We start from the raw sequence: 24,588 nt of genomic DNA on the forward strand, positions 1-24,588 counted from the left end.
CACTGGGATTTTGGAAAGGACCCTGGGACTTTTTGAACCACATTTTTCAACCTCCTCACTGATTCTTGGAAAAGGTCCTTTGAGGGGTCGAAAAACATACTGCCACAGCAAACAGGGTCTTTCCATCTTGCTCGCACTTGCAGTGTGTCCTTTGCCCTGATGAAAGAGGACTTGAAGGACTCCAAATGTCACACAAGCGCATCCAGACATGCCTAATGGAAATGCCTGAACCAAAAGCCTTTGAGGTACCTTTAACCGCATGTGAGATGAGCCTCATGGATGATTCAGTGATCATTAGTAGGGCAGCCAACTGTGAGGCCACATAAGACTAAGCCTCAGAAGTACTGGTCCCAGAGAGGGATTTTAAAAGTTCCTTAATCAGATCGCTCTGTAATCTTGTAAAGGGTGCCAAATAATTCAGTGATCTGAGTGCAAAGATCGCTGAAGCATACACGCACACTTCCCAAACCTGTCCAACACCCTTGGCTCTCTGTTAGGGGGATGGACAGAAGAACTCTGCTCAGAGTTCTTTCTTCATGGTCGTCACCATGACAATGGCATCTTCGGGTACACCCTTGCTCCAAAACTCCCTACCTGCAGGTGGTGCCAAAATCTGATCAAGTCTTTTGTGAAATGGCTCAACTGTGCCCAGTTCCTTCCACGTCCGCTTAGAGATCAAGTCAATCAGCAGGAGGAGTTACCCAGGAGGCAGATGGGCCAGACCCACAGGCCTACAGGAATATAGATTCCTCTTGGGAAGGGTTATCCATAGACCAACCACCGTTCTGCTTAAGGATCTCTGGAATGTCTCCAAATGAGACGTTTTTGGGTGGAGATCTTGGGGACCCTTCCCCATCATCAAAATCAGTATCTTCAGTGATGGACTCCGTAGGGAAGTACAAGTGCCTCCTCTTGCACTTCCTCTTCCTAGAAACTTCAGTGAGGTGTTCCGGAGAAGTGTTGGAAGAAATAGTGATACCCTGCTGGGGAGCCTGGAGACTTTGAGCTGGCTGTCCCTGTGGAGTAGAATGATGGGGCTCAAGGCACAGAACATACGGGATCCAGAGGGGGAAGAACCGTGTGTCCTGTCGAAGCAGAGCACACTCTCCACACCTCAAAGGCAGAACATTCCAGGGTGTAGGAAGTTGATGGAGCCAATAAGTCACACTTCCACCCCATTGGCTCCCCCAGCCTCAAAGGCAATCCACCCAAGGCAGAGATTGGAGCCAAGCTATTTAAAGCCGAAGCTCCAAGGGGCAGGGATGGCTCCAACAGCTTCATAGTTGACGCTAACGCCTCAGATCTGACAGGGATGCTTTGGCTCCGAGAGTCATCCAGCTCTGAAACACTGAGCCAGTACCTTTAGAGAAAGCCTTGGAGCTGCAGATGCTATTATCTTTGGATCTGATGCAAATGGTCCCGAAAGACTCAGATCCTGGGGTTCCAAAATGACAGGTCAGTTCAGAGAAGGAGCCGAGATTGGTGGTGTAGTACTAGTAAGGGCTTCCTGACTCAAAGCGGTATGAGCCGGAAGAGTTCCCATCTGAATCTGCACCAAGATAAATTTCCTCATCATTCTATCCACATCAGCCTCAGTCAGACTTCTGGAACAATTACATGATGTCAAAGAGGGAGACATGGAGCGCTGGTGAGATTCCAAAAAAGGAGATGGTACCGAAGAGGGTACTAGATATATGGGTGGGGGTAACAGATTCTAGGTAGACTTCAGATCTAAAAGGATAGGCTCCAAGGAAGCAGATTTATTTTCTGACACTGACTTTGGGGATGGAGCAGGCACTGGATCAGAAATTTTTTTTTTTTGCTTTTTCCTAGGAGATTCAATCATAGGATCCAAGGATGGGGTTTAAGATCCAGATGGATACAAACGCTTTGCAGAAAGCTCCTTTTGTTTAGGTTTGGGGGGGGGGGGTTGAGTCTCACATAGAGCTTCAGAGAAGGAAAAAGCACAAACTAAAAAGAAGTTATGTCTTACCATAACGTTCCGTTTGTGCTGTTGATCTTCGTTCATTCATTACTGATGGGTTATCGGTTCTGAGAGCCAGCCTTATATCAAGCTCGCATCAGCCAAAAACTCTCGAGCCAAGATCCTACCCAGAATGTTCTGCTCCCTGTTACCTCAGATCGAGTTTGCAAGTTAATAGACAAAAGTAAAGGCTACCTCTGGTCATAACAGACCTACAATAAAGGAACCTCCGGAAGGGAACGGAGGGTGGGGAGTAATGAATGACCGAAGATCAACAACACAGATGGAACGTTATGGTAAGACATAACTTCTTTATCTGACATTGTTAATCTTCGTTCATTCCTTACTGATGGGACAGAGTCCCCAGCTCCCTGTATCCCTGGGTGGCCCTCATGGAAGGACATTCCTGAGCACCATGGAGTCAAAAGAATCTCTACCTCTGGAGGCCAAATCCAATTTGTAATGAAGGATAAAAGTATAAGGTTTGGCCCAAGTCACAGCTGAGCAAATATCATTGAGGAAAGCCCTAGTATGGAAAGCTGCTGAAGTTGCCATAGACCTTGTAGAATGTGCTTTCACTCTGTGAGACAAGGTGATATTGCTCTTGTTGTAGATAATGGTAATGCAATTTCTCAACCAAGACGCCAATGTAACTTTTGAGACAGGACGACCTAGTCTTGGTCCAGAAAAGGCCAGAAATAGTTGGTCTGATTTACAGGTAGATTTTGTTCTGTCCAGATAGAATCCTATTTACCTATGAACATCCAGGGAGTGCAGGCAATACTCTCCCTTGTTAGAATGATTAGAAAAAAATACTGGAAGGTCAATGGACTGGTTGATAGACCGCTCTGACACCACTTTCGGTAAAAAGGAATAATTAGTTCTCAGTGATACTCTATCCTTATGGAAGATAAAGTAGGGCCATTTGATGCATAAGGCTTGAAGTTCTGACAAACATCTGGCTGATGTGACTGCAACCAGAAACAAAGTTTTCCAAGAGAGGTACTTTAAATCACATGAAGATGCAGGTTCAAAGGGGGGAGCTGTTAGGGCTTGTAGGACCAAGGCCAAGGCTGGTTTTCTAAAGGGAAACTTTAGGTGAAGAACCTCGTTCAAGAAAGTTTTGCAGTCTATGTGACATGAGTAAAGAATCCTGAAAACCAATGTGGAAATTTGAAATGGCAGCTAAATGAACACGAATAGTAGAGGCAGACACCCCAAAGTGGAAAAGATGTGATAAGTAATCCTGAACCACCAAAACTGGGGCTGAGAAGGGGTCTAATTGTTTATTTGCTGCCCATAAAGAAAATCTTTTCCATTTACTGAGACAGACTAGTCTGGTGGACGATTTATGAGATGCAATAAGAATATTGCTTACTGGGCACAACAGGTTATCTTGCCTGGCAATCATTGGAAGTAGAGAAACCAAGCTGTCAGCTTCAGGGTTGTTAGATTGAGGTGAGTCAGACCCCGCGGATGGGAGATCAACGTAGGGGATGGATAGAGGATTCATGGTCGATCTAGCAGGTGAAGTCAGAGAAAAGGGAACTAGATTGGTCAAGGCCAATATGGAGCAAAGAGGCTCACTTTGCTTTTCAACTGCCGTGCTTTCTTCAGAAATTGGGAGATGAGGGGGAGAGGAGGATAAGCATAAAGTAGACCCGAGGGCCAAGCGTGGACTAGAGCATCTCTCGGTGACTGTCCCCAAGGGGGGGATCAGAGCAAAGTAGTTGCTGCACTTGTAGTTGGTTGGGGAGGCGAATAGGTCGCAGCAAGGCTGGCCGCAGCAGTCGAAAATTTTTGCCGGTATCACAGGGTTGAGGGACCACTCAAAGTTGTAGAATGCACCTGCTCAACTTGTCCACTATCAGTTGGAGCTCCCAGGAATGTGCACTGTAATTAGAAAGTGGTTGGAAGCTATTGCCCACTGCCATATTCTCAAGGCCTCTTGGCAAAACGGATAAGATCTGGTTCCCCCTTGCTTGTTGATGTACCACACCAGACATGTTGTCTGATTGGATCACAATAGTCCCTGACGGAAGGATGGAATGGAATGCTTGCAACGCTAGTAGCACCGCCCTCAGTTCCAGGACACTGATCTGTAAAAGGGCCTCTGTCTCCGACCAGGTGCCTTGGACAGAGTTTCCCTGACATAGCCCCCACCCCATCAGGGAGGCGTCAGTGGTCACCGTGGCTTTCGGTTGATGGGGGCTGAAGGGGCGAGACCATTGTTGGGGATTTCGAGACGTCCACCAGAGCAAATCTCGCTTGCATCTCTGAGGTAAAGTTATCTGAAAAGACAAAGAGTGTTGTAGAGAGTACCACTGAGTGAGGAACAACCACTGGAGAAGTGTCATGTGGAATCTGGCCAGAAGAACAATGGTGATCGAGGCTGCCATTGACCCCAAGAGTTGGAGTATGGACAGAGCGAAAGATTTGTGGTGACAGAGCAGAGGCTGAACCTGTTGTCTTATTCATTTGAAGTCTGTGATCCAGAAGAGATGCTGTGCAATTCCTCATGTCCAACAGTATGCCGATGAATTCTAAAGACTGTGCTGGGGCTTTGTTGGACTTCTCCCAGTTTATAGTGATTCCCAGGCATTGTGCTGTGAGAACACTGTAGTCTAGGGCTTCTTCTAGTAGGCGCTTGGTGGGGGGGGGGGCGGTGAGGAGCCAGTTGTCTAGATATGGAAATGCCTGGAGTCCTTGAAGTCGCAGGTGAGCGATGACCACTGCCATGCATTTGGTGAGCACTCTGGGGGCTGTAGGGAGACTGAAGGGCAGTGCTCGAAATTGGTAGTGACTGGCTCCTATGCGGAAACATCTTCTTGAGCGCTTGTCCATTTTTATGTGGTAATACGCATCATGAAGATCTACACAGCACATCCAATAGTCTTCTTCCAGAAGAGGAAGGATAGACTGAACCGTGACCATCCAGAATTTCTCTGTTTTTACAAATTTGTTCAGTGTGCTGAGATCCAGAATTGGTCTCTAATCCCGTCTTTTAGCATCAAAAAGAACCTTGAGTAAAAACCGGATCCTATCTGGTCTGGGGGGACCGTTTGGATGACTTTTCTAGCAGCTTTTGATTTCATGTGCTGCTGCTTCCCTTTGTCTGGGTGGAACGTTGGGTAATTTTTTTGGATGAGGTTGGACAGAGATGAAAGGGGATGCAATAGCCTCTTGATATTATCCATTGTACCCAAGAGTTGGTGGTTATGTTTCACCAGGCAGTGGGGTACAAGGAAAAAACTACCCCCAACCGCTTCCAGAGGTGAGCAGTCGGGTAATGCTTCAGGAGCACTGATAGGGTTGGCCAGAGAAAGAATCTCTGGAACCCCAGTTTCGTGGACCTCCTCTGCCCTGAAAGGGGAGTCTTCCATTGGAGTTTCCCCCTCTGCCTCTAGGGGAGAACTCGGCAAGTGCGTCACGGAAAGAGCCCTGTGATTTTCTGTGCCACATCTTCCCGTTCCTTTGATTTCTGGAGTACAATCCTTGAGGAGTGGAGTGTTTGACACCAACGTCAGATAGTGTCTTGGCATCTTGTTCGCACCTTGCCAGAGTATCTTTAACTTTACGGCCAAACAAAGAAGCGGCCTCAATGGGGGCATTCATAAAGGAAGCCTTAAAGGAGTCCACAAAGTCGCATCCATGCATGTCGTCTCATGACTATACTTGCTCCTGCTGCTCTAGCCACTCCTTCCGTTACGTGTGAAATATGATGCATGGAAGAATAGGAAATGGATTATAGGGTCGCTATCTGAGAAGCTACATTGTCACGGACTTCATCTGAAACAGCTCCTGCCAAGGTTTCAGAGATTTGGGTGATAAGATTCCCCTGGAGCCTTGTAAAGTGTGCCAAATAGTTCAAGGACCTTACGGCAAAGGTTGATGAAGCAAACACACGCTTACCGAGTCTATCGCCCGGGACTCCTTGTTGGGCGGATGGACAGTCTGGCTCTCTTCTGCCAAGTCTTTCTTAGTTGCAGCTGCCACCACCATGGCATCGACTGGAAGACCTCTTGACCAATAGGATGCTCAGCTAGGGGAGATAAGATCTTGTCAGGCCTCCGCAGTATAGCTTCCAGGGAGTCAGGAGCCTTCCGTGCATGCTGGACGATGAGCTGGACAAGCTCATAGGCTGGCGGGGTAACCCAGGAGGTAGGGGGTCGGGCACGAAAGGCCAGCAGGAATACAGAATTCTTTAAGGAAGGATTGGAGGACTTCCAGTCACCCCTCTGTCTTAGGATCTCGCAAATGTCACCAAAGGACACCTCAGAGGGTGACCGTGGGGACCCTTCCCAGTCATCAAAGTCCGTATCTTCGGTCAAAGACTCCTCAGTGAAGTCCATGTGCTTCCTCTTGCACGAAACCTTGCAAGGTACTTCCTCAGTGGGTAGTTCTGGGGAAGACTAGAAAGAGGGAGTCTCCTGAGGGGGAGAAACCCGAGGCCCTTGTGCCCGGTGGTTGTGGCTTGTGACAGTTGTGGCACAGAGGGGGGAGAGGACTCTGATATAGGATGGTTTGCCAGCAGAGGCAAACATCATCAGGCCAGACCACCCAAAGAGGGATGGGAACCCGGAACAGAGCACGGCAACCTCGGAACCGGGGTCACACCCCGCTCTGATGAGCCGACCCCCAGACCAGGAGTCTCAAGAGGGCTATGGAGAGTGAGGGAGGGTGGATTCCTGGAGGGTGCCATAGAAAAAAAAATTGGCGTGGAACCAAGAATGCCCTCCCCCACGGCACAGCCACTAGCCTGAGAAGAGCCTGATGCCCAGTGCACCGAGGGCCACAAGGACACTCCGGCTCCAAAGTGAGGTCCACTATTGGGATCGGAGGGAGGGAAGCTGCTGTCGGAGGAAGGGGCTTCGATGCTTGCGTGGAAGTCAAAGGAGGAGTGTACACTGGAATTTGAGGAGAAATATGTTCATCTGAAAGAGGGAACATAGCTTGAGATGGCTGAGAGAAACCCCTGGCCACAAGCAACTGGTCAAGCCACAACACATCTTGTTCAGAGAGGCTCCTGGTCGACCTCAGAGAAACCTGAAGGTGATTCTGGCCTTTCTAGAAAGGGGCTATATTGGCTACCAACAAACTGATCCAAAGAAGAAGAGTACTTGGTCCTTGCTAGTTCGAGTGGGGCAGAGCCTGGAACCGAGGGTGCCTGCACCAGGGAGAATGGTGTCGAGGTAGTCTGCGCCGATGAAGGCAGCGCCACAGAAGTCAAAGGTGTCTGCACCGTAAAGGCAAGTGTCTATACCGATGAGTATGGTGCCATAGAGGAAGGTGTCTGCACTGGTAATAATGACCAAGCCGAAAAGGACTGCACCGAACAGCATGTCGGTGCCAAAGGTGTCTGCACCGTAGGGGACAGTATCGTCAAATTCGGGGCTGAAGGAGACTGTACCTGCAGAGACAGTGCCGGTAAAGGCTGCAACTAAACTGTCGGAGCCGTAAGTGTCTGCACCGGGAACTCCAGTCCTGCTGGCGATAAAGAGGACATAGCTGGAGCAAGAATCTGGGGCAGTGCCGAGCCAGGTGCCAAAAGGGTCACACGTGGCAGTGCCAGACTAGAAATTTTTACCTTTTTATGAGCAGGCTCTGTGATCTCCAGAGGGAGATGAAATGAGCGACCTCGAGGAGGAAGAACACCTCTTATGGGGTTTTAGCAGGAGGGGTGAGCCCTCCGACCTAGAGACAGCCTTACAGAAAGGAGTTTTGAGGAGACCATTCAGGATTAACTTGTTCTTTCTTGCAAGAGTCCTGGTCGAAAAATGTCTACAAATCCCACACGGGGGGATCCACTGTAAGGTGGGAGACATTCAAGCAACAGACAAACAAATCATGGCCATCAGAAAACGGTAACTTACAGCCGCAATCCTTACACTGTTTGAAACCAACACTACTTTTCTTGTCCGACATAATGATGTGGAGAAGAAAGACAGTACCAAAGAGTTAAGAAGGCTAACCAGAAGGGTAAGAAGAGAGAAAGGAAGGATTACCAATGATGGTAATGAAGAATTACCTCAAAGGTAAGAAAAAGGGTAATAAAGGGAAATAGGGAGAAAGTCTTAAAGATACGATAGAGTAGGAGTATAGTAATAGTAACTGACTATAAACCTTTACAATATAGTAACTTTCAAAAAATTATTCACTTAGCTGAGAGAGAGTGGCTTAACACAGCTTTACAGCAATGTGGCAAACGAGATCTGAGATAACAGGGAGCAGAGCATTCTGGGTAGGATCTTGGCTCAAGAGTTTTGGCTGACGCGAGCTTGGTTCTGAGGACAGAACAGATAACCCATCAGTAAAGACTGAATGAAGATTAACATCATATCTTATTTTTCCTGACAGTGATGGCCTAGGGATTACAGGACTTGCAAATTTTGCAATCTGTCTTGAAGGTGTCCTGGGCCTAGGCAATAGACGCATAAAGCGTGAATGCCCAAAAGTGGTAATTTGTGACCCCACTGCTGACACTTTTTGAATCCTGAAGGCTTTTCAGACATATTAACAACAAACTAGTAAAAGAAAAAAAAAGCTTTTTTTTACTCAGTAAAGAGTAAGAAAGAGATACCAACAATGGTATCAAGAACACACTTATTATGTAAAAAAAGTCCAAAACAAAAACAGAAGCCTCCTCACCAAAGGTTGTTCTGCCAAAACACCAATACACTTCAAAGCAAAACAAGTTGCAGCAACCACCACTTGGATTTCTTACTTTATTCCAATAAAAAAGATAAATAGCAGCAAAAGTATATTTAAAATAGTGACAACCAGTACTAGGACATGATTGGTTGTCACTCTATTTTAAATAACAGTGTCACAGTACTTTTTTATCTGAAGGGCACAGCTCAAAAGCACTATTTTTTTGTATACTTTTGCTATTTATCGTTTTTACTGGAATAAAATAAGAAATCCGAGGGGTGGTTGCTTCGACTTGTTTTGCTTTGCCTTATGTAGAAAAAGGGGAAGACAGATTTACCAACAATGATAAAAAATACACAAAAATATAGGAAAGGAAGTAAGGCAAAAACTACAATAGAAGTACTATATGAAAAAAATGTAAAATACAATAAAATTGGACTTGTCTCTAAAACAACTACACTAAGCTTGAAAGCACAGAGATTAAACACATGAAAGCGGCAAACGAGATCAGAGGCATGTTAGGGGATAGAACATTATGGGTAAAGTAGGAGTTTGAAAGTTTGTTAGTGACCACGAGCTGAAAATAACAGCAGAGTCAGATCCAAACCCAATTGTTGAGAAATGAATAACAACATGATATCTAAGGCTACTACAACAGTGATTAGGCATCTACCATTGTAGCAAGTTAAACTTACACAACTGTACTTCCCGGAATATTCCAAAGCACAACAAACCAGCAAACTTATCAGTCTACAATTTAAACGCCAAGTCAGAATTCCCTACTGACATTAAGTCCTCTGGTCTAAAGTACGTTTCATAGTAGGTTCTTAGGAGATTACTTGGCCAACGGCTTAAGATTGCTTACAAGCCTAGCCAAAATTACCCGAATTATAATCCCTAGAGGATGGCTTAGGTTTGTGTCTATGCCTTGTGTATTTTACAGACTGCCCATGGGCATAGGTTCTTCCCTTAGAATGAATTTGTGATTCTTCATTCATTGATCCAAACTGCATTTGAAGAGGGGCAGGGAAGGGCTCTGCTTAACATCACTAAGAAGCCTGTTCCAAATAAGGGGTAATCTGCAAATATCTATCTCTCCAGCATGTCTTGTTTGACTAGAAGACCAGGTATAGATCTCTAGGCTGAATTACCTTTTGCTATTTGTCCTGTGGATATGCAACAGCTCCAGTAGGGCTGGATTTGTGACTGCCTTGTAAGTTAGGGGTCGCTTGTCTCATCCATTCAAAAGAGGTGATGAAGCGGTGTACGGGTTCAAAATATTTATTGTACATAAACATTGTCAGGAACTGGGACATATATTCAAGTTAATTGATTCACTCATTACTTCAGACACACTCGGATGTACATCCCTGCTCACAGCTGTATTCACTCTGGCTGACTGTACAAAATGGCACCATTCTTGCATGTGCTCAGTACTTAACATGCACGTGCTATCTAGCTACAGTGGCTCAACAGGAACATTACACATGATGATCTACATTCTCCCACTTTGATTTGTTCAACGTGCAATAGAACAAGACAGTGGATATAAAAGGTGTACACACCCCTGTTAAAATGCCAGTTTTTTTGTGATATAATAAAATGAGGCCACAATAAATAATTTCAAAGCTTTTCCCACTTTTAATGTGACCTATAACTTGTACAATTCAATTGAAACAAATAAATCTGTTAGGGAAAAAATATAAAAAATAAAGTACAATAAACCGGTTGCAAAAGTGTGAAAACCTTTACTCTAATATTTTGTTGAAATGCCTTTTGCTTTAATTACAGCATTCAGTCTTCTTGGGTACACACCCGCCATCAATTAAAAGAGACTATGATTAACCCCAAGTACGTTTAGCTGCCCTAATACAATTTTCCTGACATTTACTCAGTTGCCTACTACAGCAAAGTCATGGTTCGCAGACAGCTTACAAAGCATCAAAGGGATTTCATTGTGGAATGGTATCAGTCAGGAGAAGGGTACAAAAAATTTCCACAGCATTGGATATACCATGGAACACAGAGAAAACAGACATCAAAAAGTGGAGAAAATATGGGACAACAGTGGCATTGCAAAGAACTGGACGTCCCTCCAAAATTGATGAAAAGGCAAGATAAAAACTTGTCAGGGAGGCTGCCAAGAGACCTACAACATTGAAGGAGCTGCAGGAATTTCTGACAAGTACTTGTGTACTACATGTGACAACAATCTCCCATATTCTTCATATGTCTGGTCTATGGGGTAGGGTTGCAAGACAGGAGCCTTTTCTTACACAGAAAAAGATCCACGCCCGGCTAAAATTTGCAAAATAATACAAAGTCTGCCAAAAGCATATGGGAAAATGTGTTATGGTTTGACGAGACCAAGGTTGAACTTTTTGGCCACAATTCCAAAAAGTACGTTTGGCACAAAAATAACACTTTGCATCACCAAAAGAACACCATCCCCAAGGTGAAGCTTGGTGGTGGCAGTATTATGCTTTGGATTTGCTTTTCTTCAGCTGGAACTGGGGCTTTAGTCAAGGTGGAGAGAATTATAAACAGTTCCAAATACCAGTCAACTTTGGCCCCAAACCTTCAGGCATCTGCTAGAAAGCTGAAGAGGAATTTCACCTTTGAACACAACAATGACCCCAAGCATACATCCAAAACAAAAGAATGGCTTCACCAGAAGAAAATTAAAGTTTTGGAATGGCCCAGCCAGAGCCCAGACCTAAATCCAATAGAAAATCTGTGGGGTGACCTGAAGAGGGCTGTGCATAAGAGAAGCCCTCGCAATATGACAGATTTGGAGCGCTTTTGCAAGGAAGAGTGGGCAGATATTGCCATGTCAAGATGTGCCATGCTGAGAGATACCTACCCACGAAGACCGAGTGCTGTAATTAAATCAAAAGGTGCTTCAAAGTATTAGTTTATGGGTATACACACACTTATGCAACTAGATTATTGTACTTTTTTATATTTTCCCCTAACAGTTTTGTTTGTTTTTCAATTGAATTGTACAGGTTATAAGTCACATTAAAGGTGGGAAAAGTTTTGAAATTATTTATTGTGGTCTTATTTTTTATATCACAAAAACCTGACATTGTAACAGGGGTGTGTGCACTTTTTATATCCACTGTATATGCTAAGTCCAAGTCGCTGTGTATTTTGGACTGGGTTTGGAAATTCTACCCGATCTGGTTATATAAAAGCTGTGACTGGGATTAGCAACAGCAACAGTCTCTGAAGACTTCTTCTCAATACGAACTTCAGGGATGACATCAGGATTATTTGAGAAAATACACTGTCCTGCAAATTCAGAATAAGTGTAAGGTCGCTCTGAGAACTAGAGTCTTTGGCACAGGCAATCTGCATCACTGGTTCAGAAACTGGAAATATATTTGTCTTCAGTTTCTTCTAAATTCTATTCCTTCCGGTTGGACAATATATGATCTGGGTTCCTCACAGACATTTTTGGTAATACCCTTCGGTCGTAACTTTTGGTTGTTTGCAGACTTATGGTTTCTCCTTGTCTTAGTGGTCTAAGAGTTCTGCCAGATTTATCGTAGTATGACTTTTTGTGGCTGACGTTTCTTCAAAAATTGGATTTGATCACTTTTTGTTCTTTGCATTTGGAATCAAGTTATTTACTGATTGGTAAGGTTGTTCTCATCTGTCTAGAGATTAATCTCTGAGCAGGTGAACAAAGTAAGTTCTCAGGGAATGTTTCTGAGATTGAATAGGTTATGGAAAAATCATCTTTCTTTAGATTTCTGTTACAAACATTTCACACTTTGGACTGCACACTCAGCTAATCCATTTGACTGGGGATACTGAGAACTACTAGTAACATGGATAAAGTCCCAAGACTCAGCAAATTTCTTGAACTGCTAATTAGGAAAATGCTTACCACTGCCAGATACAATTTTGTGTGGATTACCACACACAGTCTTTTCAATTTTGTAATGATAGTGTTACAAGTTGGATGAGGAAAGAAGGTCAAGTTCAAATCAATTTAAGTAAGAGTCTACTAACACTAAGTAACGCTGACCATTCCATTTGAAAATATCAGTAGCAACCTTCAACCATGGTAGTTCAGGAATCTGGTTTAACTGAAGTGTTTTTTGTTATGATTTAGTACTATTGCAAATAGAACATGCTAGAGTTTCCTTCTCTATATCTTTTGACATAGGACAAAATACTATGCCTCTTGCCCTTCTTTTGGTAGAATCAGTACTCGGGTGTCCATGATAAAAATCTTGATAAATTCCTGTTGTAATGCTGAAGGAATAACTACTTTAGGTCCTTTCATAACACCATCTTCCATCATGAGCTCATCTCGGTAAGGAAAATATTTCTAGACATCAAGTGGCAGACTGGTTTGTCACACTGGCCATCCTTGATTAATAACGTGTCAGCTTCTGAAGGACTGGGTCTAAAGCTGTGTGATGCATCAGATGATCAAGACGTGATGTGGAAAACTTTTTGACTTCCAAGGCTGGTTCCTCATTGTCATGTTGTTCCATTTGTCTGGGTGCTCTTGACAAAACATCTGCAAGGTACAAATATTTGCCTTTTGTGTAAACAATATTGAAATTGTACTTTTGTACCTTTAACTTCATGCGTTGCAGATGTGCTGGGGCTGAATATATTGGCTTTTTCAGAATTGTCACCAGAGGTTGGTGATCAGTCCCTATTTGAACAGGTTTGACATAAATATAATCACGGAACTTCAAACACATGAACACTGCTGCCAAAAGATTTTTCAATTTGCGCATACTGCATCTCAGTTTGGGTTAACGTTCTGGACCCATAGGCTACTGTTATGCCTTCTTGAAGACATGCTGCGCCAAGACCATACACTGAAGCATCACATGAAAGAGTTACTAGCAATTCTCTGCTTCAGAACTTCAAATGCTCTTTGGTATTGTTCTAACCAGGACCAGTTTACAGTTTTGCGTGTCAACTCACGTAACAGTGCTGAAAACTTACTCAGGTTTGAGATGAACTTTCCTAAATAGTTAACCATACCAAGAAAATGCTGCAAAGATGTGATATTGTCTGGAACTGGCATCTCAGGAACTGCACCTTTTCTTAGACAGATCTGGTTGCAAGCTACAACTAGTAAACAAATGACATGTAAGTAACTTCTTTCAGCTTGAATTTACATTTCTGAGGATTCAGTTTAAGACTGATTTCACGTGCATGGTCTAGAACTTTCTTGAAATTTCTATCATGTTCCTCTTCACCACTGCCCACTACAATGTCGCCTACTATGGCAGCACATGGATAACCTGAAAAAATGTATTCCATCGCACGTTGAAAGGCTTTACTAGCAGAATTTATCCCAAATGGTATTCTCAAAAATCTGTACCTTCCAAATGGCGTACTGAAAGTAGTTAACAATGAATATTTGTGATCCAGCAAAATCTGCCAAAATTAACTTTCTGCATCTTAGACTGAAAAAATAGTGGCAATTGGCATGAGAGCTGCTACTTCTACTGTGTGCATCGGATGTTTAAGCGCTTTGTTTAAATCTCTCGGCTCAATACATATTTGAATATCATCTGAGCTTTTCTTATGGGCTACGACCATGGAGGATAACCATTCAGTTGGTTCTTTTACTGGAGTTAACATTCCTGAATTTACCATTTTGTCTAATGCTGTTTTTTTTACTTTGCTCTGCATTGCTTCTGGAACTTTCCTTGCGGGTCGGACAACTGGGCTTACTTCATGGTTTAACCTCATGGAATATGTAACTGATAGCTTGCTAAACTTGTCTTTGAAAACATCAGCATATTCAACAAAAATATTCTATGTAAAACTATCTTGGTTATTCACTTATACAGCAAACTTTCTTATTAAAAGAAATCAGTTCCATTCTCAAACTTTAAGGCCCAACAATGACTGCACGTATCTTAACTCTGTAAAACTGCAAGTCATAGCTGTTTCCAGGAGAATGACATGTGAGAACTACTGCTCCATCAGTCTGAATCTCTTCACCACCATAAGCAACAAGTTTGCTGCATCATGTTTTTCACCAGCATTCACCTTGGCAAACATTTGTGCTGGTACAACATTGGACTTGGATCCTGTATCTACTTTAAGCTCTACAGGTTTCCAATTGATCTAAACAATACAAAATATTTCACCTTTTGCTGCCAGATTACCAGTTAGCTGACAGTTTACTGTATTAATCATTTCATGCATCACAGATACACCATCAACATAAAAAGTTGGCTCCAGCTCTCAGCTTTCTAACTGATCTACTTGCTTCTTTGAATGCTCTCTCTCATTACAAGTATGAGCCAGTTTAGGCTTACAAAGCTTTTTGAAATTATTCCACTTTTTTACATTTGTGATATTGCTGACTAAAAACTAAGTACTTTTCTCATTTAGGCTCATGGTTGCCTCCACAATTACAACAGATGACAATAAGATTACTTGTAGCTACCCCAATGGGTACTGCCACATTCTTCAGCTTGTATATCTTATTCATCTTAGCTTTATGTCTCACACTATCAACATTCACACTAGTAGACACTATATGAGGTACGCATACATACTTTTCTCATCCATAAGCATATCTGTGTGTGTTTCTGTAAGTTCATATATTTGGCAAATCTCTATCGCTTTGCTGAACATTAAATCACTATCTTGAAGGAAAATCTTTCTCACTGCATCATGGACATTTTTGTTTTATTTCTCAAGTCAGTAATGTATGCTGCTATAGTTTCACCTGGCTTTTGATTCCTTGTGTAACATTTATGCCTTTCCATTTAATAGTCATTTGAGGGTTCTCTAAATTTACATTTTAAGCACTCGAGTCTTCCCGCATTTCAGCCTGTATGACAATATGGTGGTGCCCCCTCCCCTGCATACACGGCAGATGCATATACAAATTAGCATCCCCTCTCAATGCCTTCCAAGCTTGCTAAATGAAGAAGTATGAATACTCTGGTATGTGCGTCTTTATCAGAAAGAGCAGCTTATATGAAAATATCATATTCTTGTTCAACACTCTCCAATTCTCAGCAACATTATTAAACAGCAGCAGTTCAGGTCTGTGAAATCCCTCTGCCATCACAACAAAATACATTTATATAAGCACAAATGCACAACAATCTCTTCAAAAAGGCTTCACGTTTGACACTGCAATACTGTGAACATTCCAGAAACGTCAGACAATTGGAATAGTTAATATGAAAAAGTAGGACACTGGGAAAAAATGAGGTCATTTTTAGCACTTTCATACATCTTAAACATGCCAGAAGTTATTCTGGACATTTTATTTTGAATACTTTTATCAGTATGTCTCAATTTTGGAGACTTCATTTATCTCAGTAATTATTTTGAAGGTTTTGAATGCTTTGCCTAATAAGTGGTGACTAAAAAATAATTTTAATGAATTTAAGTAACTCTGAATAACTGCTGACCTGTTTGCGAGTTCACTCCAGTATATTCCTCCACTTTTAACCGTGTGCCTCATTGCTTATGTGTTGCTTCAACTTCAGATCCCTTTCTGGCACCATGTCATTTTAGACATGTCACTTGTTTCATGCATTCAAAAAAGATAATGAAGCACCACATGGGTTCAAGATATTTATTGCACATAAACATTTTCAAGAACTACTGACTCACTCATTACTTCCGACTCACTTGCTTGTGCATTTCCATTCATGCCTGTATTCACTCTGGCTGACTGTACAAAATGGCACTGTTTTTGCACGCTCTACTGAGCTACAGTGGCTCAATAGGAACATTACACATAATGATCTACATTAGGCATAGGCCACCCCGTAATAGTCAGTAGGAGACGGAGTAAAGGGATAGGACTTTTAGTCCTTCCACAGAGGACATGTTGCTAACACCCTGCATTTTCTTTGTGAAGAACCTCCGAGATCACTCCTGCTGTTTAAGTGCCTAAGTGAGACTACATCCTTGGCTTTGGATGCCTTATCTTTACTTATAAACTCTGCCACATGGGACTTCCTTACCACTGTAGATACATGGCAGTCAAAGTGCAGACTACTGTCTGTGGGGCTGATATTAATACTGTAATTTGCAGGGGTACCTGACTTCCCAAAGGATACAAATATGCATTTTTGGATTTACATCATGGCTCTAAGAATGAAACTAGCATTTCAAAATCACGAAAATAATGTACTACTTTAATTTCATTTATGGTGAAGTTATGGCGATGATGTAGAACACTAGACCGCAGCCAAATGTTTGTATACTGCTCATTTCAAACACTAAAAAAATCACAGAACCATCACTGGAAGTACCCGAGCAGAACTAAGTTGTGCTTTATACTTGTTGCGATCCGCCTACAGTTATGGTTGCCACTGATCACATTGTCAGCGGGGCACTCACAGGTTAAGCTGCCTTATCCAGTTGCCTGCTGTGCCAAATAGTAAGACGTGAAAAATCCCACTTTCCAATCGCACTGAATTGCCGGGGAAAAGCCACAATTATTTCTGACTTTTCCACAGCAATTAAGTTAGGTCACCAACCCGCACATCCAGCCATAGCTTTCAACCTCTTAGAACAAAAAAGTTGGACAAAGCCATAAATAATGAGGGGCAACTGTTCCAAAAATAGGGACACTTTTTAAACTTGGTTCTTACACAATTTTATTACAAACAGACCAAAAATATAAGGCAAAACCTTGACATTATGTAAAAATCTGTACAGCTGAGAGGTGTACATCCAGCCAGCCAGTCATCCATCCATCTAGTCACTATAGCAGCCAGCCATTCCAGAAACCATACAGTTAGTCACTCCAGGCAGACAGAATAAGACATGCTGGAGGGATAGATTTGTCACTCACCCTATGCTGTGGAATAAAATCCCGGTCCATGTGAGGCAGAGCACCTCGCTGGCTCAGTTCAAGAGAAATCTTGACCGGTGGATGGGAGATCGTAGGTTTACCCCGGGAATCATCTCTGTGTCACTGCTGGACAGAGGCAAAACAAACTAATGGGCACAATATTTTTTTAACATAAGGGGTGGCGTAAGCCACAAAACTTTGGGCTAGGCTTATAAATGCCTTAGGGCAGATAGCCTAGTATAAACCTATGAACCCATAACTGCATCTCCACCACCACTCCCATAGTGATGTCACACTAGAGGGTGGGGCCAGTGTCATATTAGCCACACACCCATGTCCCACTTTTGCCCCATTAAAAGGTGGCAACCCTACATAAAATCAAACACTGTATGATACAGTGTTTGCTTTTGTGATAAAACACTGAAAATGTCTGACATTATAAGTACATACTGATATAAAAAAAAGGTTTTGTATTAAAACATTATCCCACAAGATGCACATTAGCAAGGACCGCCCAAACCCTATCCAGCACTTTGCTCATGACATTTATTTTTGAAAAGTGCTTTGAATAAACATGGGAAACCCATACTCAGAAAGACGAGTATGCTAAACGTTATTTCAATACAAAGCCTTTTCCCCCTTATTTGCTGGTACCAGGATTTCCAATTTGCAATTCTTTAAAGGGAAGGAGTACGAACACATAGTATAAACTAGTACACAGGCTTAAAATTTCTATTCTGTAAAGGTGCGGGTAGTGACCTTTCTGGGAGGTCTTTTTTATTGCATTTATTGTATGTATTTATTGTCCCTCTGCCTTAGAATATTGGTTGTTGCTTTATCTCCAGAAAAATGTTTAAAGAAAGGTAGAGAGGACTTGCCCCCTCCAAAAGCAATCACTGTGCAACATTATACCAAAGAAAGCTGGGGGGTGGGGTCCACAGTGCATAACAGGAACTTGTGGGACTGCATACATACTGCCCTTCTGACCCGCTTCTTACCCTACAACACAGTAATGTGGTTATGACTAACTACAAAATTGCAAAGCAAGTCAGACACCCAGGACATGCAGTGGTTTAGACGGTACACTTACAAATATAGAAAATGAGGATGTTTGTTCTTTTTTTGGCTTTACCCACCTGGTTAGGGGTCGCCACAGCAGAACTTCGGTCGGCTAATGATTGGCAGTAGATTTTTACAGTGCCAAGGTGCCAGCTCGACACCCAACCTTCAAAGGCACACCCATTCATGCATGTCTTTCGAAAACCACTATCGCAGGGAGGACATGCAGACTCCACACAGAAGACGCTCCAGCTGAAAAGCGAACGGGAGAACCTCTTGCTGTGAGGCGACGACACTACCGCTGCACCACCGTGGCTTAAATATAGAAAATAAGGATAACTTTATTTAATCTCTGTTTTACATATTGTATACTAAAAGCTGTGGCAACTCTAAAGATAACATAAAAAAAGCATGAAGCCCATGTTACAAATATTCATCATGACACTGTACAATTTGCATGGCTTGTCAGTCAGCCCCATCAATCATGTAGGACCCACCCATTCCTGCACGAAAATCACAGTGGGGTAATGTTGTAATACAAAGCCCCCCCCCCCCCAAAAAATAGCCTATTAACTTTTTAGCGCTTCTGACTTTTGCCTTGTCCCTTCATACTTTTGCCCGTACCAAGTTGTTTGATTTTCGGTTATCTAACAGTGTAGTACCTTGCGGGCGTTTCTGTGGTTAGGGCGTGTCCACTTTGAGTGGCAGGCCATCGTACTTCTGAGTGACAGTTTTTTTTTAGAAATACACCTTACAAAAAACACCTTTTATCCAGCTGTTCCACTGCCCTGTTATTTACAGTTGTGTTTATAGGAGTTGCATGTACATTGACAGCGATAAGTCTCAGGTTTTCTCATTGTGTTTTAAGTTCTTGAACATCTGCTCGGTACTCTGGTATAGTTTTGTGTTTCTGAGGTGGTTTAAGCTCACATGATGTTTGGAACGTGTTACTTTATACTACGTACGAAGCTTTTTTAAATTTATTTTTTTCCCTTGAATTGGTGTTGTCTACTACGCATACTCTTTCAGTGTGGATTAGTGAAGAACATGGACTTTTAAAGACTCAAATTAGGATCGTTTCGGCGAGAGATACAATGGGGGAAAGTTTAATGTACTAAGCATATTTTTATTTACGTACTTTATGTATTCTTTTTGTCTGTATTTAGTGAACTCCTGTATATAATTTTGTCACGGTCTTATTTCAAAAACTGCGGCCCTGTTTCCTTGCTGATATTGTCTCCTTGAATAATCAAGGGACGGTTTTAGTGTTTAGCTACATTTTTTATCAGGCATTTAGTTAATTTGGGGGGGGGGGGGTAATTGGGCAGGTTGTCAGCCGTCTGTCTACAAAATAAAAAACATTATCCCTAGGTAATGTTGAACGAATGGGCAAAATGTGGCGCACGTAGTAATGGTTTATTAACCACTTCAACTGGGAAGGTCACAGTACGGTTAAAATATGCTGGTTTTACTTGTAAAAAAGATCCCTTAATGAATTAATATGATGGATTTCTATTCATCATGGTGCGTCTTTCGGCTTTTCCCTGTTAGGTGTCGCCACAGCGGAACTCCGGTCCACTAATGACTGGCAGTAGATTTTTACAGAGTTGCCGGCTCTGACGCACAACCTTCAACGAAGGTACACCCATTCACGCATGTCTCCACCCAGAAGACGCTCTAGCTGAGAATCGAACAGGACAACGTCTTACTGTGAGGCTACCGCAGTGTTCCAATGTGAACTTAAACATGTGTTACCGGGCTCAGTGATTACATCGGCTGAATGGGCTGCATACAAGGGCATATCGGAACTGTCTGCGATGAACTACACCCACCTTACTGTAAACCAGGAAGAAGTGGGTGTCCCTAATCATCCCGAGTGACTGTTTTAGCCTTGTCTACTCTGTCTGATTTTCATTAACTGCATTGAATCATGTATGTATTTTTTGCATTCTTTCACATACCAATAAACTTGGTTCTAGCATTGAATTTCATTCTGGTGCCTGTATTTCATTACGGTACACTCTCAACTTTGCTTTTTAAATACATTAAAATATACATTTCAAAATATTTTTAAAACTGTGCTTTGTATGCTACTTTTACGTATATTTCATCAGATGACAAACTGCAATCGGGGTAAGTCGTGGGCGTGTTAGGGGCGGGGTTTGCTACTGCGCATCCTGCGATTCACTACACTGTTAGATTACTTGATTTTCTTTTAAATCGCTGATTATTACAGTTAAAACCTGTTCCGTTAAGTGAATTAAACACGCACAGTGAAGACCAGCCTTCGTATTAAAGTATGAAAACCCAATACCGCATTCGTGACCGCAATTGATGCGTGATCTAGTTCTCATCACCGCCAAAGTTACTTCTCAGTCCCTCTACCGTACATTCAAAAGTCTGCTTATACAGACATGTCAAACAATCAGCACGCAACTGAGCTTTGTATTCTAGTTATAATGGTGACCCATGAACTCCAGTTACCTCACTACTATTGTGCTTATTCACAAGCAAACTCAAAGAACGTATCCAAAATGTGTTCAGATACCTCACGTAATAGCATACCTCTCAAATGTACCTCCTCAAGGAACGTTCCTCATTTTGGGTCTTAAAAAGTTCACGTTCCTCGAAGTTCCACATTGAAAGGGTTTGCCTTTGTCATGCATTCAGAGTTTTTTTAACCGATACGTTATACTTATAAAAACTTATTTTGATGGATTAGTAACACACTTTAACCCTCCTGTGACCTTTCTTGTTTAAGCGGTTAGAAGATGTTCCACATTTTGCCCATTTCTTCCACATTATGAGAGGCAGTGCTCCTCGTTTAGGAAATAGAAAATTGAGAGCTATGCGTAAATATACTCGTGAATATCCCACAAAGGGATCCAAGTACAAACAATATCAATAAAAATACAAACAGCACAGTATTATTTTATTAATTTCTTAATATACACTCACGTCTTACATATACAACTAAGAAGCATATTAATAATATACACTACCCCAAATAGTGCACGACGAGACCGATCCATCCATAAAAGTGCCTCTCCTATGAAAGGGCTGAGGAGAGAACAAGACATATTACAACGCGGTAATAAAGCTAACAATTTAATCAAGCGGAAGATGCATATATTACGAACAAAAGCGAATCTCAGATTTTATTATTTTTATTTACTTATTTTCTTAATAAAACCCTCATCCATATACAACCGCCAAGTGCAAACCGTTCAATGACGCACTTTGATATACAAGAAATCACGTGGTATGCTAAAAGTCCCAACCAATAGACTGTACTAGAACAGAGTGTCACATGACACAAGGGGGCTCGGTCGGAGAGATTTTTTTTATATGAAAACTGAGAAAGCACTTACGTCTCGCGCCTGTGTTTGACTGCTTGAGATTTGCCACCTTTGACAACGAGTGGATTTATTACTTTATGACTGCTTCATGTAGATTCACTATACCCTAATATTTAGAGAATCAGCACGTTTGCGTTTCATGTGGCAAGCAAATTGAAAAGAGTACAAGTCCCCCAAAAAAGGCGCCATGCTGCTTGTTTTCTTTTGAGGAGAACTGGCGAAAACCAATATTGCAATGGGCCTTTCCTGACTCTTTGGTATTGTCCGTTGCCAATAGGATGATCGCAAATATTTTTTTGTAAGTAAACGTGTGTGTTGTTTTTGTGAAATCGTACCCTGAAATGTCTCTTTGATATGACTAAGATGTCCACTAGATGGCCACAACATTTTTTTGTTAGGTGGCGCTCTAGTTTTTGATAGTTACTTGGTGCGGACTGATTGTACTTCCTGTCTTGGTGTATGTACACACACCTCCTTCATTTTGAGGCACTTGAAACCATTACATGGTGTACTTTAGGGACTAAATTCTTCAATCTGTGCCTATTTTTTACTCTGGCATTTTAAACTTTTTGGAAGCTTTTACAAAAACAAAACTTGCTCTATGGGTTGCATCAGCGTTACTACATGTGCACCCTAAATTACTGCGTCGGGGACCCACAGCAAAGTCCAACGTACAGACTTTCTTTCGAATGTGTGAAATGACATGGATGGATCGGAGCTTGTGTGGCACCTGTTACCAGAATGCAGTAACTTTGCTGGGGTATGTAAAAACTTGAGGCTCGTAATTATAGGATATTCGATATTTTTTCTGTCTGGAGTGTGGAGCATGACTGTAAGTGTCGGCTTCATGTTTTGTAATGTTGTTTATCGTCAAACTCACTGAGAAGTACTAAACTCACTTGTTTATATAAAATCATCATGGCAGGTAAACGTCCATATATTTGTGCCCCCTTTTCTGTTCTTTAACATTGGATAGAACCGCAGCCTTTTAGTGATGTATATGTCATTATAGCAAACATGTCAGTTTCAATTTTTATTTTTTGCCAGCTTGTCAAGAATATTTCTCAAGATGGTAAGCAGTCAGCCGAAGTACGACCTTATTCGGGAGGTGGGTCGTGGAAGTTATGGTGTGGTATATGAGGCAGTAGTAAGGAAAACTTCTGCTCGTGTAGCAGTCAAAAAGATTCGTTGCCATGCCCCTGAGAATGTGGAGTTGGCTTTACGTGAATTTTGGGCACTCAGCAGTATCAAAAGTCAGCATCCTAATGTGATTCATCTGGAAGAGTGCATCTTGCAGAAGGATGATATGGTACAGAAGATGTCTCATGGCTCTAGTTCATCTCTTTATCTGCAGGTAAAAACAATGTAGATAGTTGGAGCAACAACGTGTAGATACGGGTGCCAAAATGTTTGGGTTATGTTTTGGTTGTGCTGTCATTTTTACCTATAATGTGCAATGTATAACTTTCAAAATGTGTAGTCTGTTTAATTTATTTACGGCGTTGGTTAGGTGAGTGTTTAGGACGCTAAATAAAAGTGCTCTTTAGGGGTAGCCCAGTGGGAGAGGTGATTCCCTCCTCCACAAAAAATGGTGGAGAGGGGATGTTCTAGCATTAGTAGACATGAAGATGTATGTATTCAAAAAAATGTAGAGAATTAGCGTGGAGTCTGGGGAAAAAACTCATAGTAAATTGTATGTAATGATAAAAGATTAGAAGAGTGTTGTAGTAAAATTTACTTTACAGAATTGAAAAGGCAGACACTGATGTGTGAGGCTCGTGAGATGACATTTAGACACTTTTGCGCCCATTTTTATACATTATCTGACTGCGATTGCTGTCCTACTTTTAACAGGTTTAAACAAGGGATAAACCATAGCGTGAGGTTTTTATAATATGGATACCCTGAATTTGTGTACCTAAAGGTTTGGTAGGTTTGTGGGTTGTACTGAATGAATGGTAGAAACTGGGACAGTATGCAGAGTTATGCAAATAGAAAGCTGGGTGTAGCTCTTTTTCTTTTCTTGGAATAAATTATTTGTTGAATTGTTTTCTGGGGAGAAATTTTACATTTTGTTCTTTCTTACTGGTGCACTGGTTAACAACCTAGATGAATTAGTTACTCTAGTATTAGTCAGTACTTTTAACAGCTTTTGGTAACAGTGCATTCTGAGAGCAGCAGTGAGTGTAGCCTAGCGGTGAAGGAACTGAATAACAGAATAGGGATGAACCATTTTTTTTATTTTAATTTAAAGAATGATTATGTTGATCATAGGTGAATAACTGCCCAAAGGAGGCCAGTTTATGCCTATCCAGTATCCCAATGCCAGAATCTGACCCTGTACGTTGTTTTTGAGGTGAATACTAGAACTGTAATTCAAAATGTGTTGCGATCGACTCCAGATAACTTTGTAAGGGTACTTCCTGGGGTAGTCTGAGAAACAAACATACTGATGCCGAAACGGTTTGGAGTTCCTGCTGTTTAGGAATATGGAAGGCTACATCACAAATAGCAAGTTTTGGCAGAAAAGCTGGTGGCTGTTCAAAATGTCTTTATGCAGACACGTATTGCTTGGGGAGTGCTGTCAGCGTTATAAGTAACCAAAGTAAAGGTGTGTGGGTTTTTTTTGGGGGGGGGGTGTCAGGTATGCCCAACTCCAAAATAATTGATGTTACTGTGCATGGCTTATGCCGTCAAATAGTACACCTTGAAAGTAT

The 24,588-nt window shown here is 42.1% G+C and overlaps 1 protein-coding gene across 2 annotated transcripts in view; it reads left to right on the forward strand.

The window, feature by feature from the left end:
- The first annotated feature begins 21,872 nt into the window (after nucleotides 1–21,872).
- The window catches only part of PDIK1L (PDLIM1 interacting kinase 1 like), a 179,045-nt gene continuing 176,329 nt past the window's right edge, over nucleotides 21,873–24,588 (forward strand). Inside the window, exons 1-2 of one of the 2 annotated variants that reach the window (XM_044060065.1) lie at nucleotides 21,873–22,631; nucleotides 22,919–23,225. In XM_044060065.1, coding sequence (XP_043916000.1) covers nucleotides 22,561–22,631; nucleotides 22,919–23,225 — 378 coding nt within the window. In that variant the 5' untranslated portion in view covers nucleotides 21,873–22,560. The remainder of the gene's footprint in view (nucleotides 22,632–22,918; nucleotides 23,226–24,588) is intronic. The other variant, XM_044060066.1, reaches the window with a different exon arrangement.

Source organism: Protopterus annectens, chromosome 1.part2, assembly GCF_019279795.1.
Source record: "Protopterus annectens isolate FY-2018-M chromosome 1.part2, PAN1.0, whole genome shotgun sequence".
Classification (NCBI taxonomy): domain Eukaryota; kingdom Metazoa; phylum Chordata; order Ceratodontiformes; family Protopteridae; genus Protopterus; species Protopterus annectens.